An 18479-nucleotide genomic window follows, 5' to 3' on the forward strand; every position below is an offset into this window, starting at 1 on the left:
CGTCTCTCTCTGGTCGACGTTTGCGTGTGTGTAAAGGGGGGGAAAAACACATCCCGTGCCCGCGCCTGTGCCCGCGTCTCTCTCTGGTCGACGTTTGCGTGTGTGTAAAGGGGGGGAAAAACACATCCCGTGCCCGCGTCCGTGCCCGCGTCTCTCTCTGGTCGACGTTTGCGTGTGTGTAAAGGAGGAAAAACACATCCCGTGCCCGTGCCCGTGCCCGCGTCTCTCTCTGGTCAACGTTTGCGCGTGTGTAAAGGGGGGGAAAAACACATCCCGTGCCCGCGCCCATGCCCGCGTCTCTCTCTGGTCAACGTTTGCGTGTGTGTAAAGGGGGGGAAAAACACATCCCGTGCCCGCGCCCGTGCCCGCGTCTCTCTCTGGTTGACGTTTGTGTGACTGTAAGGGGGGGGGGAAAAACACATCCCGTGCCCATGTCCGTGCCTGCGTCTCTCTCTGGTCGACGTTTGTGTGTGTGTAAAGGGGGGGAAAAGCACATCCCGTGCCCGCGCCCGTGCCCGCGTCTCTCTCTGGTCGACGTTTGATTGTGTGTAAAGGGGGGGAAAAACACATCCCGTGCCCGCGCCCGTGCCCGCGTCTCTCTCTGGTCGACGTCTGCGTGTGTGTAAAGGGGGGGAAAAACACATCCCGTGCCCGCGCCCGTGCCCGCGTCTCCCTCTGGTCGACGTTTGTGTGACTGTAAGGGGGGGGGGAAAAACACATCCGGTGCCCGCGCCTGTGCCCGCGTCTCTCTCCGGTTGCCGTCTGAGCGTGTGTAAGGGGGGGGCAACCGCGTCCCCCCGCCCCCCGTGCCCGCTTAGCTCCCGCCGCCCCCGTTGAAGCCCGGCTCGGCCTTGTGGGGGGCGGCGGGGGCGGGGGGCGACCAGGCGGGCCGGGCGAGGGCACCGGGCGGGCCGGGGACGGAGGGGCCGGGGGGCCCGGGCCGGTGCCGCCGCTCGCAGTGGCCGCGGTGGCGCATGAAGCTGTCGCGCCACATGAACTTCTTGGCGCAGACGGGGCACTCGTAGGGCTTGAGGCCCGTGTGGGTCTTCATGTGCTCGGTGAGGTGGTGCTTCATCTTGAACTTCTTGGCACACACCGGGCAGTCGAAGGGGCGCAGGTTGAGGTGCATGTTGACGTGGCGGTCGCGCATGCTCTTGTGGGAGAAGGCCTTGCCGCAGTGGCACAGGAACACCTTGGCGCCGTCGCCCGCCGGGGCCGGGCCGCCGATGCCCGGGCCCCCGGGCTCTGCCGCCGGGGGCGAGGGGAAGATGGTGGTGGTGGGCGGCACGGGCGCGGGACGGAAGCGGCGCCCGCCCGGGGCGGCGTCGCAGCCCGCCAGGCCGTCGGACGGCTCGCAGACGTGGACCTGGTCCTCCCGCGCGCCCGGGGTGGGCACGTGCCCGCTGTCGTCGTCGTCGTCGTCGCAGGTCAGCACCAGGTCGTCGTCTTCGTCGCCATCTTGGTCGTCGTCAAGGCCGTCCGGCGGGGCGGCGGGCGTCTCCCGGAGGGCGGCCCGCGGGGGTCCGCCGGCGGGCGCCCGGCCCCCCGTGCCCGCGCGGGCCTCGGGCCCCGAGGGGGTGTCGCCGCCAGGATGGCGGGGGCTGGAGTAGTTGTTGTTGTTGCTGCTGCTGCTGGGCGACTGGCCGTCGTCGGCGCGGGCCGCGGCGGCGCCCGCCGCGCGCCCCTGGCGCAGCAGCTCGGTGCACTTGTCCACGATGTGCCACATCTGCAGGACGGAGCCCACCGTGAGCAGGTTGACGACGTCGGCGGGCGCCATGCTGAGCCGGCCCGTGTAGGCCGAGGCCAGGACCGTCTCGAAGGCCCCGGGGTCCATGACGCCGGGCAGCGAGATGGACGTCATGCCCTTCAGCAGCACCTGGTCGTGGAAGTAGGGCGACGAGGCGGCCAGCACGGCCCGGTGGGCGCGGAACTCGCGGCCCTGGACGCGGATGGACACGTCGCACAGCTGGCCCCGCAGGCGCTGCTGGTTCAGGGCCTCCAGAAGGCCGCTCGTCGCCTCCGGGAAGGACACGTGCACCACGGCCGACGTCGCCGACGCCATCGCCGCCGCCATGGCCGCCCGCCCCGCCCGCGGCCGGCGGGGGGGCCGGGCCGCCCGGCCGGGGCGGGGGGCCGGGGGTCTCTGCGGACGGAAAAGGACAGCGTGACCACCGCGGCGGCGAGCGCCCGTTGGGTGCTCGTTTGGTCGCTCCGTCGCATTTACCGAGCGCCCACCGGGTGCTCATTCGTTCACTCCGTCATTCCTGTTGAGCGCCCACCGGGTGCTCATTCGTTCGCTCCATCGTATTTGTTGAGCGCCCATTGGGTGCTCATTCAATCGCTCCATCATATTTACTGAGCACCTACTGGGTGCTCATTCGTTCACTCCATCACTTTTGTTGAGCGCCCATTGGGTGCACATTCAATCACTCCATCGTATTTGTTGAGCACCCACTGGGTGCTCATTCATTCACTCCATCATATTTGTTGAGCGCCCACTGGGTGCTCATTCATTCGCTCCATTGTATTTATTGAGCGCCTACTGGGTGCTCATTCATTCACTCCATCGTTTTTGTTGAGCCCCCACTGGGTGCTCATTCATTCACTCCACCGTATTTACCGAGCACCTACTAGGTGCTCATTCATTCACTCCATCATATTTGTCGGGCGCCCACTGACTGGGTGCTCATTCATTCACTCCATCATATTTGTTGAGTGCCCACTGGGTGCTCATTCGTTCACTCCATCGTATTTACTGGGCACCCACTGGGTGCTCATTCATTCACTCCATTGTATTTATTGAGCGCCTACTGGGTGCTCATTCATTCACTCCATCGTTTTTGTTGAGCACCCACTGGGTGCTCATTCATTCGCTCCATCATATTTGTTGAGCGCCCACGGGGTGCTCATTCGTTCACTCCGTCATTCCTGTTGAGCGCCCACCGGGTGCTCATTCGTTCGCTCCATCGTATTTGTTGAGCGCCCACTGGGTGCTCATTCGTTCACTCCATCATATTTGTTGAGCGCATACTAGGTGCTCATTCATTCGCTCCATCACATCTGTTGAGCGCCTACTGGGTGCTCATTCGTTCACTCCGTCATTCCTGTTGAGCGCCTACTGGGTGCTCATTCGTTCACTCCATCGTATTTGTTGAGCGCCCATTGGGTGCTCATTCGTTCACTCCATCATATTTGTTGAGCGCATACTAGGTGCTCATTCGTTCGCTCCATCGTATTTGTTGAGCGCCCATTGGGTGCTCATTCAATCACTCCATCATATTTACTGAGCACCTACTGGGTGCTCATTCGTTCACTCCATCACTTTTGTTGAGCGCCCATTGGGTGCTCATTCAATCACTCCATCGTATTTGTTGAGCACCCACTGGGTGCTCATTCATTCGCTCCATCATATTTGTTGAGCACCCACCGGGTGCTCATTCATTCACTCCATCGTATTTATTGAGCGCCCACCGGGTGCTCATTCGTCGCTCCATCGTATTTGTTGAGCACCCACTGGGTGCTCATTCATTCACTCCACCGTATTTACCGAGCACCTACTAGGTGCACATTCATTCACTCCATCATATTTGTTGGGTGCTCATTCATTCACTCCATCGTATTTGTTGAGCACCCACTGGGTGCTCATTCATTCGCTCCATCATATTTGTTGAGCGCCCACTGGGTGCTCATTCATTCGCTCCATTGTATATTGAGCGCCTACTGGGTGCTCATTCATTCACTCCATCGTTTTTGTTGAGCACCCACTGGGTGCTCATTCGTTCACCCCACCGTATTTACCGAGCGCCTACTAGGTGCTCATTCATTCGCTCCATCATATTTGTTGGGTGCTCATTCATTCACTCCATCATATTTGTTGGGCACCCACTAGGTGCTCATTCATTCGCTCCATCATATTTGTTGAGCGCCCACTGGGTGCTCATTCATTCGCTCCATCATTTTTATTGAGTGCCTACTGGGTGCTCATTCGTTCGCTCCATCGTTTTTGTTGAGCGCCCATTGGGTGCTCATTCAATCACTCCATCGTATTTACCGAGCACCTATTAGGTGCTCATTCATTCACTCCATCATATTTGTTGGGTGCCCACTGGGTGCTCATTCGTTCACTCCGTCATTCCTGTTGAGCACCTACTGGGTGCTCATTCATTCACTCCATCATTTTTATTGAGCACCTACTGGGTGCTCATTCATTCACTCCATCATATTTATTGAGCGCCTACTGGGTGCTCATTCGTTCGCTCCATCATATTTGTTGAGCACCCACCAGGTGCTCATTCATTCACTCCATTGTTTTTGTTGAGCACCCACTGGGTGCTCATTCAATCACTCCATTGTATTTACCAAGCACCTACTAGGTGCTCATTTGCTCACTCCATCATATTTGTTGGGCACCCACTGACTGGGTGCTCATTCGTTCACTCCATCATATTTGCTGAGCGCCCACTGGGTGCTCATTCATTCACTCCATCGTATTTGTTGAGCGCCCACTGGGTGCTCATTCATTCGCTCCAGATTTATTGAGGGCCTACTGGGTCCTCATTCATTCGCTCCATCACTTTTGTTGAGCACCCATTGGGTGCTCATTCAGTCACTCCATCGTATTTACCAAGCGCCTACTAGGTGCTCATTTGTTCACTCCATCATATTTGTTGGGCACCCACTGACTGGGTGCTCATTCATTCACTCCATCATATTTGTTGAGCACCCACTGGGTGCTCATTCATTCGTTCCATCATTTTTATTGAGCGCCTACTGGGTGCTCATTCATTCGCTCCATCGTTTTTGTTGAGCACCCACTGGGTGCTCATTCAGTCGCTCCATCACATTTACCGAGTGCCTACTAGGTGCTCATTCATTTGCTCCATCGTATTTGTTGAGCGCCCACTGGGTGCTCATTCGTTCACTCCATCGTATTTGTTGAGCGCCCACTGGGTGCTCATTCATTCGCTCCATATTTATTGAGTGCCTACTGGGTGCTCATTCATTCACTCCATCATATTTGTTGAGCGCCCATTGGGTGCACATTCGTTCACTCCATCATATTTACCAAGCACCTACTGGGTGCTCATTCGCTCACTCCATCATATTTGTTGAGCGCCCACTGGGTGCTCATTCATACACTCCATCGTATTTGTTGAGCGCCCATTGGGTGCTCATTCATTCGCTCCAGATTTATTGAGGGCCTACTGGGTCCTCATTCATTCGCTCCATCACTTTTGTTGAGCACCCATTGGGTGCTCATTCGTTCACTCCATCGTATTTGTTGAGTGCCTACTAGGTGCTCATTCATTCACTCCATCGTATTTGTTGAGCGCCCACTGGGTGCTCATTCATTCGCTCCAGATTTATTGAGGGCCTACTGGGTCCTCATTCATTCGCTCCATCATATTTGTTGAGCGCCCATTGGGTGCTCATTCAGTCGCTCCATCGTATTTACCGAGGGTCTTAGGTGCTCATTCAGTCACTCCATCGTATTTGTTGAGCGCCCACTGGGTGCTCATTCGTTCACTCCATCGTATTTGTTGAGCGCCCACTGGGTGCTCATTCATTCGCTCCATATTTATTGAGGGCCTACTGGATGCTCATTCATTCACTCCATCGCTTTTGTTGAGCGCCCATTGGGTGCTCATTCAGTCGCTCCATCGTATTTGTTGAGCGCCTACTAGGTGCTCATTCGTTCACTCCATCGTATTTGTTGAGTGCCTACTAGGTGCTCATTCACTCCATCGTATTTGTTGAGCGCCTACTAGGTGCTCATTCATTCACTCCATCGTATTTGTTGAGCGTCCACTGGGTGGTCATTCATTCACTCCATCGTATTTGCTGAGCGCCCTCTGGGTGCTCATTCATTCACTCCATCATATTTGTTGAGCACCCACTGGGTGCTCATCCGTTCGCCCCACCGCCAAGATCCGCCCTTTCCTCTCCATCCAAACCGCTACCCTGCAGGGACCGTCTCTAGATGTTGCCAACTTGTCCTTCCCGAGCGCTCAGCACAGCGCTCTGCACACAGAAGGCGCTCAATAAATACGAATGAATGAATGAACTCAGACGGGGCCTTAGCCCCGCCCCCCAACTTCCGGCGGCCCCGCCCCGACTTCCGGTGACTCAGCACTTTGGGCCTTAGCCCCGCCCCCTCAGGCTCAGGCGCTGTCCCCAACTTCCGGCGACCTCCCCGCCCAGGCACCTAGCCCCGCCCCCCGACTTCCGGCGAGCCACCGTTTGGGGCCTTGGCCCCGCCCGTCAGGCAACGCCCCCAACTTCCAGCGACCTCCCCGCCCAGGCACCTAGCCCCGCCCCCCGACTTCCGGCAAGCCAATCATTTGAGGCCTTAGCCCCGCCCCCCCAGGCCATATGCCCCAACTTCCGGTGGCCTCCCCACGCAGGGACTTAGCCCCGCCCCCTCACTCGGGCCCCGCCCCCAACTTCCGGCGGCCCCCTCACCCAGGAAACAGCCCCGCCCCCAACTTCCGGTGGCCCCTCCCCAGGGCCTTAGCCCCGCCACGACTTCCGGTGAACCCTCGCTTTGGGCCTTAGCCGCGCCCCCTCAGGCTCAGGCGCTGCCCCCAACTTCCGGCGACCTCCCCGCCCAGGCACCTAGCCCCGCCCCCCGGCTTCCGGCGAGCCGACATTTGGGGCCTTAGCCCCGCCCCCTCAGGCCATACCCCCAACATCCGGTGGCCTCCCCACGCAGGAACTTAGCCCCGCCCCTTCAGGCTTAGGCCCCGCCCCCAACTTCCGGTGGCCTCCTCACCCAGGAAACAGCCCCTCCCCAACTTCCGGTGGCCCCTCCCCAGGGCCTTAGCCCCGCCCCGACTTCCGGTGACCCGGCACTCTGGGCCTCAGCCCCGCCCCCTCAGGCTCAGGTGCGGCCCCCAACTTCCGGTGACCTCCCTGCCCACGAACCTAGCCCCGCCCCCCGACTTAAGGCGAGCCATCCTTTTGGGTCTTAGCCCCGCCCCCTCAGACTCAGGCCACGCCCCAACTTCCGGTGGCCTCCGCGCCCAGGAAACTTAGCCCCGCCCCCAACACCCGGTGGCCCCTCCCCAGGGCCTTAGCCCCGCCTTCCGGTGAACCTTCGCTTTGTTCTTTAGCCCCGCCCCTCAGACTCAGGCCCCGCCCCCAGCTTCCGGTGACCTCCCCACCCAACTTAGGACAGCCCGTCACCCCGGGCCTTAGCCCCGCCCACAACTTCCGGCGGTCCTCCCCGCCCCCTCAGGCCACGCCCTCCGACTTCCGGTTGTCCCATACCCGGGGCCCTAGCCCCTCCCTCTCAGCATCCACCCACGCCCTCCAACTTCCGGCTGCCCTTCAACCTCAGGCCCTAACCCCGCCCCCGGCTAGAAGTGGCCCCTTCCCCAGGGCCTTAGCCCCCCCTACCCCACCCACCGACTTCCGGTGACCCCTCGCCCTTGGACCTTCGCCCCGCCCCCTCAGCCTCAGGCCCCTCCCCCACAACTTCCGGCAGCTCCTCCCCCTGGGCCTCAGCCCCGCCCCCCAACCTCCCTCAGCCCGGAGACCGTTGGCCCCGCCCCCTCCTCCACAGGGTCTTGGCCCCGCCCCCCAACTTCCGGCAGCCCCTAGGACATTAGACCCACCCCCAGTTTCAGAAAAGCCCCTCCACCTAGCGGCCTTCATGCAATTGGCCCCGCCCCCAACTTCCGGTATGCCCTACGTCTTCAGCCCCGCCCCCTCGCGGCTTAAAGGCCGGTGGCCCCGCCCCCAACTTCCGGTAGACCCTAAATCATCAGCCCCGCCCCCTCACGGCCTCCGTGCCCCTGGCCCCGCCCCCCAACTTCCGGTAGGCCCTAAGACATCAGCCCCGCCCCCTCACAGCCTCCAGGCCCCGCCCCCAGCTTCCGGTAGGCCCTAAGATATCAGCCCCGCCCCCTCAAGGCCTTCAGGCCGTTGGCCCCGCCCCTCCACTTCCGGGGCCCTTAGCCCCTCCCCCAAACGGCCTTCAGGCCACTGGCCCCACCCCCTCAGGACCATGACTGGCCCCCAACTTCCGGTAGCCCCTCCCCGGGCCTTAGCCCCGCCCCCAACTTCCGGTAGGGCCCTAAGACATCGGCCCCGCCCCCTCACGGCCTTCAGGCCGTTAGCCCCGCCCCCAGCTTCCGGTAGCCCCTCCCCTTCGCTTCCGGGGTCCTTAGCCTCTCCCCCAAACGGCCTTCAGGCCACTGGCCCCACCCCCTCAGGACCTTAACCGGCCCCCAACTTCCGGTAGCCCCGCCCCCTCGCGGCCTTCAGACCACAGACCGTTGGCCCCTCCCCCTCAGCTTCAGGCTCCGCCCCCCGACCCCCCTGACCCCACAGACCATTGGCCACCCCCGGACCGGGCCCCGCCCCCCAACTTCCGGCAGGCGCTGACGGCAGCCCCGCCCCCTCACGGCCTCCAGGCCACAGATCATCGTCCCTGCTCCCCTCAGGGTTGGCCCCGCCCCCCAACTTCCGGTCGTCACGAAGACATTCGCCCCGCCCACTCGCGTCCACTGACCCCGCCCCCAACTTCCGGCAGCCCCTCCCCCTCAACTTCAGGCTCCGCCCCCTAACATCCCTCACCCCGGAGACCATTGGTCACCCCCGGACCGGGCCCCGCCCCCCAACTTCCGGCAGGTCCTGACATTAGCCCCGCCCCCTCACGGCCTTCAGGCCACCGACCATCGGCCCCGCCCCCCAACTTCCGGTCGCCACAGACACTCGCCCCGCCCACAGCATCGGACAAGCCTCGCCCAGTCGCGTCCCTTGGCCCCGCCCCCTCAACTTCAGGCTCCGCCCCCCGACACCCCTGACCCCACAGACCATTGGTCACCCCCGGACCGGGCCCCGCCCCGCAACTTCCGGCAGGTCCCGACATTAGCCCCGCCCCCTCACGCCCTCCAGCCAATTGGCCCCGCCCCCCAACTTCCGGTCGCCCCTCCCCAGGGTCCTTAGCCCCGCCCCTCCCGGCCTTCAAACCCCTGGCCATTGGCCCCGCCCCCTCAGGCTCAGACCCCGCCCCTCCCGGCGTGCCTCAGTTTCCCTCAGACCTCCGACTCCCCCAGGCCCCGCCCCCCACTTCCGGCAGCCCCCCCCCGCGCCCGCGCGCGCCCCCTTTCGGCGGCCCCGCCCCCCTTCCCCCCGCGCGCCCCGCCCCCTTACCGGGCGGCGCGCCCCCGGGCCCCCCCGCCCCTCAGTCGGCGGCCGGATCCGCAGCCCGGGCCCCTCCCGCCGCCATCTTGAGCGTCTCCCTCCTCCCTCCGGCCCCGCCCCGCCCCCCGCCCACCTTAAAGGCGCCGCGCCCGATCCCGCGGCGGACCCGGGCCGCGGTCCCACCGGTAACGGCGTTGCCCCTTTAAGAGCCCCCCCGGCGCCCCCTGGCGGCGCCTTCTCTCGCCGCCCCCGGAGCGCCGACGGTAGAGCATCGGCCCCTTTAAGGCGGAGGCCGCGCCCCCTCTGCGTCGTGACGTCACGACGACCACGCTCGCTCCGAAAGGCGCTGCCGCGCACGCCCGCTTTACGTCATTGCGTCAGAACTCCCCCTCCCACCGTTCACCTCGGACGACGGCCACGCCCCCTTTGACGTCACACGCTGGTCAAAGCCACGCCCCCTTCAGGCGCCGACCAATCCCCGCATCCTCCGCCCCCGCCGCGGTCTCCCATTGGCCGGCCGGGACCCCGCCCTCACACCGATTGGCTGAAGCGTCTCCTAAGGCTTTCATTCCTTCAATCCTATTTATTCATTCAATCAATCGTATTTATTGAGCGCTTACTGATCATCATCATCAATTGTATTTATTGAGCGCTTACTGTGTGCAGAGCACTGTACTAAGCGCTTGGGAAGTACAAGTTGGCAACATATAGAGACAGTCCTTACCCAACAGAGGGCTCACAGTCTAAAAGGGGGAGACAGAGAACAAAACCAAACATACTAACAAAATAAAATAGGATATGTACGAGTAAAATAAATACTGTGTGCAGAGCACTGTACTAAGCGCTTGGGAAGGACGAGGCCTTCCGCGGGATGGAAGGGAGGCAGGGAGGAACCAGACGGCAGCCGCTGTAGGAAAAGAACTTTTATTCTCTTTTTATTTCCTTTTTGTAAAAACTTGTAAATTTATCATTTATTTTTTTTTTTTAAAAGAAACCCACCAGAAGGCAGGGGAACCCCCTCCCCCACACCCCCCCGCCCGGCCGGCCGGGGGTCGGGGGTCAAGGGTCGCTAGTCCGAGTCCGACAGGACGATGATCTCTTCCGGGTCGCACTGGGTCGCCACGCTCATCTGGGGGGGAGCGGAAAGAAAATCATCATCACCCTAACGATGACATGTGTGAGGCGTTCACTATGTGCCAAGCACTGTTGTGAGCCCTGGGGGGGGGGGATATGAGGTCAACAGGTTGTCCCACGTGGGGCTCGCGGTCTTCTCCCCCTTCTCGACTGTAAGCCCGTTGTCAATCGATAAATCGTATTTATTGAACGCTTACTGTGTGCAGAGCACTGTACTAAGCGCTTGCGAAGTACAAGTTGGCAACATATACAGTCCCTACCCAACAGTGGGCTCACAGTCTTGTCGGGCGGGGACTGTTATCTATCGCCGAATTGTATTTTCCAAGCGTGTAGAACAGTGCTCTGCACACAGTAGGCGCTCAATAAATACGACTGAATGATGCATGAATGAACTCCCATTTGACAGATGAGGTCTCTGAGGCCCAGAGGAATGAAGCAACCTGCACCAGGTCACACACAGCCGATGAGTGGCGGAGCCAGAATTAGAACCCGCGACCTCTGACTCATTCATCCATTCAGTCATATTTATTGAGCGCTTCCTGCGTGGACCAAGCGGTTGGGAAGTACAAGTCGGCAACAGATAGAGACGGTCCCCCCCCAACAACGGGCTCACAGTCTAGTCTCCCCCTTTTAGACTGTGAGCCCACTGTTGGGTAGGGACTGTCCTATATATTGCCACCTTGTACTTCCCAAGCGCTTAGTACGGTGCTCTGCACACTGTAAGTGCTCAATAAATACGATTGATTGATTGACTGATTAGAAGGGGGTGCTCTGCACACAGTAAGCGCTCAATAAATACGATTGATTGATTGACTGATTAGAAGGGGGAGACGGACAACAAAACAGAACATGGAGACGGGCGTCAAAGCTGTCGGAATAGACAGAATGATCGCTTAATACGCAAGCCCGCGCGATGAGCGCTTGAGTCAGGGGAGACGCGTGGTGGAGGTGGCAGGGGGGTGTCGGTCGGGGGGCAGGCTGGACTGTGAGCCCACTGTTGGGTAGGGACTGTATATGTTGCCAACTTGGACTTCCCAAGCGCCTAGCACAGTGCTCTGCACACAGGAAGCGCTCAATAAATACGACTGATGATGGATGACGACCCCCCCCGCAACTGACCTTGCAGGCGCCGGAGAGCCGGGCGAGGGGCCTGGAGGGCCGGGGCGGCCGGGCGGGCGGGGGGCTGGAGCGGGAGCTGGTGACCAGCCCGTGGCCGGGGGAGTCCACCCGGGTGGACGAGTCGGCGGCCGGGTCCCGGGGGCCCCCGGCCGGGGGGTCTTCGGCCTCGTCGTCCGCGCCGGGGGCCTCCACGCAACTGGTGCTGGGGAGGATTTTGGCGGGGTGGGCGGAGGCGGGGGTCCCGCCGCGCGCCCCCCCCAGCTCCCTCCCGGCGCCCCGGTTACCTGCGGGAGACGAGCTCGGGCTGGGCGTCCCGGCGGGCCGCCTTGGGGGCGGGGGGCCCGGGGGCCGCGGGGGGCCCGGCGGGCGGGGAGGCGCTGCCGTTGAGCGAGGTGGAGCTGACGGTGCCCCCGTTCTCCAAGGGGCGCTTCCTGGAGGCGGCGGCGCCGGCGGCGGCGGAGGGGTCCCCGGGGGAGGGGCTCCGGGGGGAGGGGTCCCCGGGGGGCGGGGAGGGGTCCTCGGGGGACGGGACGGAGTCCAGGGGCAGCGCCTCGATCTCCAGCTCGAACAGTTGGGAGGCCGGGCTCTCGCCGGGGCCGGGGGTCTCCTCCCGGTCGTCGTCGTCGTCGCGGTGGCCGCCGCCGCCGCCGCCGCCGCCGGGCTCCCGGTCCGCGGAGCCGGGGCTGCCGGGGTCCCCCGGGCGGTGGGACGGGGGGTCCGGGCGCGGGTCGGCCTCGTCTGGGGGAGGGATGGGGGGCGGCGGCAGGGTCAGGGGCCGGGCCCCGGGTGGGGGGGGGGCTCCGCCATGAGGGGTCAAGTTGGGGGGGGGGGGCGTCTCTCCCTGAGGAGGATGGTGGGGGGGGGGGGGGGGTGTCTCCTTCCTGAGGGGAAAGGTCAGGGGGCGTCTCCCTGAGGAGAGAGGTGGTGGGGGTTTCCCTCCTGAGGGGAAAGGTCGGGGGGCGTCTCTCTAAGGGGGTGGTGGGGGTCTCCTTCCTGAGGGGAAAGGTGGGGGGGGGGGGGGATCTCCCTGAGGAAGAGGATGGTGGGGGTTTCCTTCATGAGGGGAAAGGGCAGGGGGTGTCTCTCCCTGGGGGGGGGGGGGGTGTCTCCCTCCTGAGGGGAAAGGTCGGGGGGCGTCTCTCCCTGAGGAAAGGAGTGGTGGGGGTCTCCTTCCTGAGGGGAAAGGTCGGGGGCGTCTCTCCCTGAGGAGACAGGAGTGGTGGGGGTCTCCTTCCTGAGGGGAAAGGTCGGGGGGCGTCTCCTCCTGAGGACATGAGTGGTGGGGGTCTCCTTCCTGAGGGGAAAGGTCGGGGGGGGCCTCTCCCTGATGAGATAGGAGTGGTGGGGGTCTCCTTCCTGAGGGGAAAGGTCAGGGGTGTGTCTCTGAGGAAGAGGGTGGTGGGGTCTCCTTCCTGAGGGGAAAGCTTGGGGGGCATCTCTCCCTGAGGAGAGGAGCGGTGGGGGTCTCCTTCCTGAGGAGACAGGAGTGGTGGGGGTCTCCTTCCTGAGGGGAAAGGTTGGGGGGGGTCTCCTTCCTGAGGGGAAAGGTCGGGGGGGGCGTCTCTCCCTGAGGAGAGGAGCGGTAGGAGTCTTCTTCCTGAGGGGAATGGTCGGGGGGCATCTCTCCCTGAGGAGACAGGAGTGGTGGGGGTCTCCTTCCTGAGGGGAAAGGTCGGGGGGCGCCTCTCCCTGAGGAGACAGGAGTGGTGGGGGTCTCCTTCCTGAGGGGAAAGGTCGGGTTCTCCTTCCTGAGAGGAAAGGTCAGGGGGCGTCTCTCTGAGGAAGAGGGTGGAGGGGTCTCCTTCCTGAGGGGAAAGGTCAGGGGGCGTCTCTCCCTGAGGAGACAGGAGTGGTGGGGGTCTCCTTCCTGAGGGGAAAAGTCGGGGGGCCTCTCTCCCTGAGGAGACAGGAGTGGTGGGGGTCTCCTTCCTGAGAGGAAAGGTCAGGGGGCATCTCTCCCTGAGGAGACAGGAGTGGTGGGGGTCTCCTTCCTGAGGGGAAAGGTCGGATTCTCCTTCCTGAGAGGAAAGGTCAGGGGGCGTCTCTCTGAGGAAGAGGGTGGAGGGGTCTCCTTCCTGAGGGGAATGGTCGGGGGGCGCCTCTCCCTGAGGAGACAGGAGTGGTGGGGGTCTCCTTCCTGAGGAGAAAGGTTGGGAAGTGTCTCTCCCTGAGGAGAGGAGTGGTGGGGGTCTCCTTCCTGAGAGGAAAGGTCAGGGGGCGTCTCTCTGAGGAAGAGGGTGGAGGGGTCTCCTTCCTGAGGGGAATGGTCGGGGGGCGCCTCTCCCTGAGGAGACAGGAGTGGTGGGGGTCTCCTTCCTGAGGGGAAAGGTTGGGAAGTGTCTCTCCCTGAGGAGAGGAGTGGTGGGGGTCTCCCTCCTGAGGGGAAAGGTCGGGGGGCGTCTCTCCATGAGGAGACAGGAGTGGTGAGGGTCTCCTTCCTGAGGGGAAAGGTCGGGGGGCATCTCTCCCTAAAGGGGGGGGGGGGGGTGGTGTCTCCTTCCTGAGGGGAATAGTCGGGGGGGCGTCTCTCCCTGGGGAGACAGGAGTGGTGAGGGTCTCCTTCCTGAGGGGAAAGGTTGGGAGGTGTCTCTCCCTGAGGAGAGGAGTGGTGGGGGTCTCCCTCCTGAGGGGAAAGGTCGGGGGGCGTCTCTCCCTGAGGAGACAGGAGTGGTGGGGGTCTCCTTCCTGAGGGGAAAGGTCGGGGGGCATCTCTCCCTAAAGGGGGGGGGTCTCCTTCCTGAGGGGAATAGTCGGGGGGCGTCTCTCCTTGAGGAGACAGGAGTGGTGAGGGTCTCCTTCCTGAGGGGAAAGGTTGGGAGGTGTCTCTCCCTGAGGAGAGGAGTGGTGGGGGTCTCCCTCCTGAGGGGAAAGGTCGGGGGGCGTCTCTCCATGAGGAGACAGGAGTGGTGAGGGTCTCCTTCCTGAGGGGAAAGGTCGGGGGGCATCTCTCCCTAAAGGGGGGGGGGGGGGGGTGTCTCCTTCCTGAGGGGAATAGTCGGGGGGCGTCTCTCCCTGGGGAGACAGGAGTGGTGAGGGTCTCCTTCCTGAGGGGAAAGGTTGGGAGGTTTCTCTCCCTGAGGAGAGGAGTGGTGGGGGTCTCCCTCCTGAGGGGAAAGGTCGGGGGGCGTCTCTCCCTGAGGAGACAGGAGTGGTGGGGGTCTCCTTCCTGAGGGGAAAGGTCGGGGGGCATCTCTCCCTAAAGGGGGGGGGGGGTCTCCTTCCTGAGGGGAATAGTCGGGGGGCGTCTCTCCTTGAGGAGACAGGAGTGGTGAGGGTCTCCTTCCTGAGGGGAAAGGTTGGGAGGTGTCTCTCCCTGAGGAGAGGAGTGGTGGGGGTCTCCCTCCTGAGGGGAAAGGTCGGGGGGCGTCTCTCCATGAGGAGACAGGAGTGGTGAGGGTCTCCTTCCTGAGGGGAAAGGTCGGGGGGCGTCTCTCCCTAAAGGGGGGGGGGGGTCCTCCTTCCTGAGGGGAATAGTCGGGGGGCGTCTCTCCCTGAGGAGACAGGAGTGGTGAGGGTCTCCTTCCTGAGGGGAAAGGTTGGGAGGTGTCTCTCCCTGAGGAGAGGAGTGGTGGGGGTCTCCCTCCTGAGGGGAAAGGTCGGGGGGTGTCTCTCCATGAGGAGACAGGAGTGGTGAGGGTCTCCTTCCTGAGGGGAAAGGTCGGGGGGCATCTCTCCCTAAAGGGGGGGGGGGGGGGGTGTCTCCTTCCTGAGGGGAATAGTCGGGGGGCGTCTCTCCCTGGGGAGACAGGAGTGGTGAGGGTCTCCTTCCTGAGGGGAAAGGTTGGGAGGTGTCTCTCCCTGAGGAGAGGAGTGGTGGGGGTCTCCCTCCTGAGGGGAAAGGTCGGGGGGCGTCTCTCCATGAGGAGACAGGAGTGGTGAGGGTCTCCTTCCTGAGGGGAAAGGTCGGGGGGCATCTCTCCCTAAAGGGGGGGGGGGGGGGGGGGGGGTCTCCTTCCTGAGGGGAATAGTCGGGGGGCGTCTCTCCCTGAGGAGACAGGAGTGGTGAGGGTCTCCTTCCTGAGGGGAAAGGTTGGGAGGTGTCTCTCCCTGAGGAGAGGAGTGATGGGGGTCTCCCTCCTGAGGTGAAAGGTCGGGGGGCGTCTCTCCCTAAGGGGGGGGGGGAGGTCTCCTTCCTGAGGGGAAAGGTCGGGGGGCGTCATCCCCCGCCCCTCCTCACCTGGCTCTTCGGCCTCCTCTTCTTCGCTCTGCTCCACCCCCTCCTCTTCCTCCTCCTCCTCCTCCGTCACCTCAGACTCTTCTTCTTCCTCGTCTTCCTCGTCGTCATCCTCCTCCTCCTCCTCCTCCTCTTCCTCCTCCTCCTCCTCGTCCTCCTCCTGGTCCGGGCCCGCCTTGGCAGCCCCCGAGGAGGAGGGGGCCGCCGGGGCCGCCGGGGCCGAGGGGTCGGAGGGGTCGGAGGGGTGGGGTCCGGCCTCAGGGGTCTCCCCACTTGGGCCCTGAAAATGGCGGGGGGGGGGGGGGGGGGGGGGGGGGGGGGGGGGAGAGGCGAGAGCAAATGAATGAATGAACGAACGAACGAATGAATGAGCGTCAAGTTGCGGGGGGGACCGGGTGCGAGGACGGAAAATGGGGGGCAAGGTCTGGGGGAAAGAGGAGGGGGAACCCACTGTTGGGTCGGGACTGTCCCTATATGTTGCCAACTTGTACTTCCCAAGCGCTCAGCACAGTGCTCTGCACACAGTAAGCGCTCAATAAATATCAATTACTAATAAATAAATAATAATAAATAAATACTAATAAATTGAGCTAGAGAAGCGTTCCTTCATTCCATCCTATTTATTGAGCGCTTACTACGTAAGCGCTTACTATAGGGTAGCAGCGTGGCTCAGCGGAAAGAGCCCGGGCTTTGGAGTCGGCGGGCGTGGGTTCGAATCCCGGCTCTGCCACATGCCTGCTGTGTGACCTTGGGCGAGTCCCGTCACTTCTCTGAGCCTCGGTTCCCTCATCTGTGAATGGGGGTTGACTGTGAGCCCCACGTGGGACAACCTGATCGTGTGATATCCCCCCCGGCGCTTAGAACAGTGCTTTGCACGTAGTAAGCGCTTAACAAATGCCATCATCATTATTATTGTTATACCACAGAGCTCCATGGCTCAGTGGAAAGAGCCCGGGCTTTGGAGTCGGCGGTCATGGGTTCGAATCCCAGCTCCGCCACGTCTGCTGTGTGACCTTGGGCAAGTCACTTCACTTCCCTGAGCCTCATCTGTAAAATGGGGATTAAGACTGTGAGCCCCCTGTGGGACAACCTGATCGTGTGATATCCCCCCAGGGCTTAGAACAGTGCTTTGCACGTAGTAAGCGCTTAATAAAGGCCGGCGCTCAGTCCAGTGCTTGGCACCCGGCAGACTGGGAGCTCACTGAGGGCAGGGAATGTCACTGTTTATCCTATTACACTCTCCCAGGTGCTTAGTACAGCGCTCCGCACACAGTGGGCACCCCCAATTCGACTGAACGAGTGAATGAGCGGCACGTGCTGTTCTATCGTCCTCTCCCGAGCGCTTAGTACAGCGCTCCGCACACAGTCGGCGCTCAGGAACTACGGCTGAACGAGTGAATGAACCAACGGCACGTGCTGCTCTATCGTCCTCTCCCAAGCGCTTAGCACAGCGCTCCGCGCACAGTTGGCGCTCCAGAAATACGACCGAACGAGTGAACGAACGAAGGGCGCGTGATAGTCTGCTGTCCTCTACCGAGCGCTTAGCACAGCGCTTTCACACACAGTCGGCGCCCCAGAAATACAGCCGAGTGGGCACGGCGAGGGCTTTAACCGGGGCCAGAGGGAAAAAGAGGGGCAGTGCCCACTGACGGGGGAAGGGAGAGAGGGGCCAGTGCCCAGCGGGGGGGGGGGGGGGGAGAGGGGGCAGTGCCCAGTGGAAGGGAGGGTAAAGAGAGGGAGCAGTGCCCAGTTTGGGGGGGAAGGCGGGGGGGCAGTGCCCAGGGTGGGGGGGGGGGGTGAGGGGGAAGCGCCCAGTTTTGGGGGGAAAAGTGGGGGGGGGCAGTGCCCAGTGTGGCGAAGGGGGGGGGGGGCAGTGCCCCGGGGGTGTGGGGGGGAGACAGAGGGGGAAGTGGACAGTTGGGGGGGGAAAGGGGGGGCAGTGCCCAGGGTGGGAGGAAAGAGAGAGAGGGGGGAAGTGCCCAGGGGGTGTGGGGGGGAGAGAGAGAGAGGGCAGTGCCCAGTGGGGGGGGGGGGGGGCGGGGGGGGGCAGGAGGACGGGGCAGGGGGGAAGAGAGGGGGCAGTGCCCAGTGTGGGGAAGAAGACAGAGAGAGAGGGGGCAGTGCCAGGGGGTGTCGGGGGAGAGAGAGAGGGGGCAGTGTCCAGGGTGGGGGAAAAGAGAGGGGGGGCAGTGCCCAGGGTGGAGAAGGAGAGAGAGAGAGGGGGCAGTGCCCAGGGGGTGTGGGTGGGGAGAGAGGGAAGTGGCCAGTGTGGGGGGGAAGAGAGAGAGGGGGGAAGTGCCCAGGGGGTGTGGGGGGGAGAGAGAGAGGGATGTGGCCAGTGTGTGGGGGGAGAGAGAGAGGGCAGTGCCCAGGGTGGGGGGAAAGAGAGAGGGGGGGATGTGCCCAAGGTGTGTGTGTGGGGGGGCAGTGCCCGGGGGGGGGGGGCAGTGCCTAGGGGATGAGGGGGAGAGAGAGAGGGAAGTGGCCAGTGGGGGGGGGGGGGGGGAGAGGGGGCAGTGCCCAGTGTGGGGAAGAAGAGAGAGAGAGGAGGAGGCAGTGCCCAGGGGGCGTGGGGGGGGGGGGGGGAGGGAGAGAGGGAGAGAGGGAGTGAGGGGGGGGGAGAGAGAGATAGAGAGAGAGAGAGAGAGAGAGAGAGAGAGAGAGAGAGAGAGAGAGAGAGAGAGAGAGAGAGCAGTGCCTAGGGTGGCGGGGGGGGGGGGGGGGGGGGGGGAGGAGGCAGTGCCCAGTGTGGGGAAGAAGGTCAGAGAGAGAGGGGGCAGTGCCCAGGGGGTGGGGGGGGGGCGGGGGAGAGGGATGTGGCCAGTGTGGGGGGGAAGAGAGAGAGGGCAGTGCCCGGGGGAAGAGAGAGAGAGATGGGGCAGTGCCCAGGGGGCGTGGGGGG

The 18479-nt window shown here is 63.0% G+C and overlaps 3 protein-coding genes across 3 annotated transcripts in view; 1 reads left to right on the forward strand and 2 right to left on the reverse strand.

Annotated features, from left to right (window-relative positions):
* Window positions 1-550: 550 nt before the first annotated feature.
* On the reverse strand, window positions 551-2074 carry ZBTB22 (zinc finger and BTB domain containing 22). Its single transcript, XM_038742190.1, has one exon. The coding sequence runs from the start codon at window positions 2072-2074 to the stop codon at window positions 815-817; it is 1260 nt and encodes a 419-aa protein (XP_038598118.1). The 3' UTR covers window positions 551-814.
* On the forward strand, window positions 2073-9698 carry LOC119922231 (extensin-like). Its single transcript, XM_038742191.1, has 13 exons — window positions 2073-2164; window positions 6202-6260; window positions 6368-6491; window positions 6612-6695; window positions 6777-6840; window positions 6986-7088; window positions 7173-7416; window positions 7603-7819; window positions 7960-8069; window positions 8195-8448; window positions 8537-8944; window positions 9195-9335; window positions 9532-9698. The coding sequence occupies exons 1-13, from the start codon at window positions 2073-2075 to the stop codon at window positions 9696-9698; spliced, it is 2067 nt and encodes a 688-aa protein (XP_038598119.1).
* Window positions 9699-10151: 453 nt separating this feature from the next.
* The window catches only part of DAXX (death domain associated protein), a 19912-nt gene continuing 11584 nt past the window's right edge, over window positions 10152-18479 (reverse strand). Inside the window, exons 5-8 of the mRNA XM_038742193.1 lie at window positions 15581-15857; window positions 11688-12141; window positions 11404-11605; window positions 10152-10279 (exon numbers count right to left, since the gene is read on the reverse strand). Coding sequence (XP_038598121.1) covers window positions 10220-10279; window positions 11404-11605; window positions 11688-12141; window positions 15581-15857 — 993 coding nt within the window. The 3' untranslated portion in view covers window positions 10152-10219. The remainder of the gene's footprint in view (window positions 10280-11403; window positions 11606-11687; window positions 12142-15580; window positions 15858-18479) is intronic.

Source organism: Tachyglossus aculeatus, unplaced genomic scaffold (genome assembly GCF_015852505.1).
Source record: "Tachyglossus aculeatus isolate mTacAcu1 unplaced genomic scaffold, mTacAcu1.pri scaffold_101_arrow_ctg1, whole genome shotgun sequence".
Lineage (NCBI taxonomy): Eukaryota > Metazoa > Chordata > Mammalia > Monotremata > Tachyglossidae > Tachyglossus > Tachyglossus aculeatus.

Coding starts and splice junctions, on each gene's coding strand:
- ZBTB22 (XM_038742190.1), bottom strand. CDS start 2,074: ATGGCGGCGGCGATGGCGTCGGCGACGTCGGCCGTGGTGCACGTGTCC.
- LOC119922231 (XM_038742191.1), top strand. CDS start 2,073: ATGGCCGCCCGCCCCGCCCGCGGCCGGCGGGGGGGCCGGGCCGCCCGG. Junction 7,089..7,172: donor GGCCTTAGCCCCGCCTTCCG/GTGAACCTTCGC, acceptor CACCCAACTTAG/GACAGCCCGTCACCCCGGGC. Junction 7,417..7,602: donor ACCCCACCCACCGACTTCCG/GTGACCCCTCGC, acceptor GGCAGCCCCTAG/GACATTAGACCCACCCCCAG.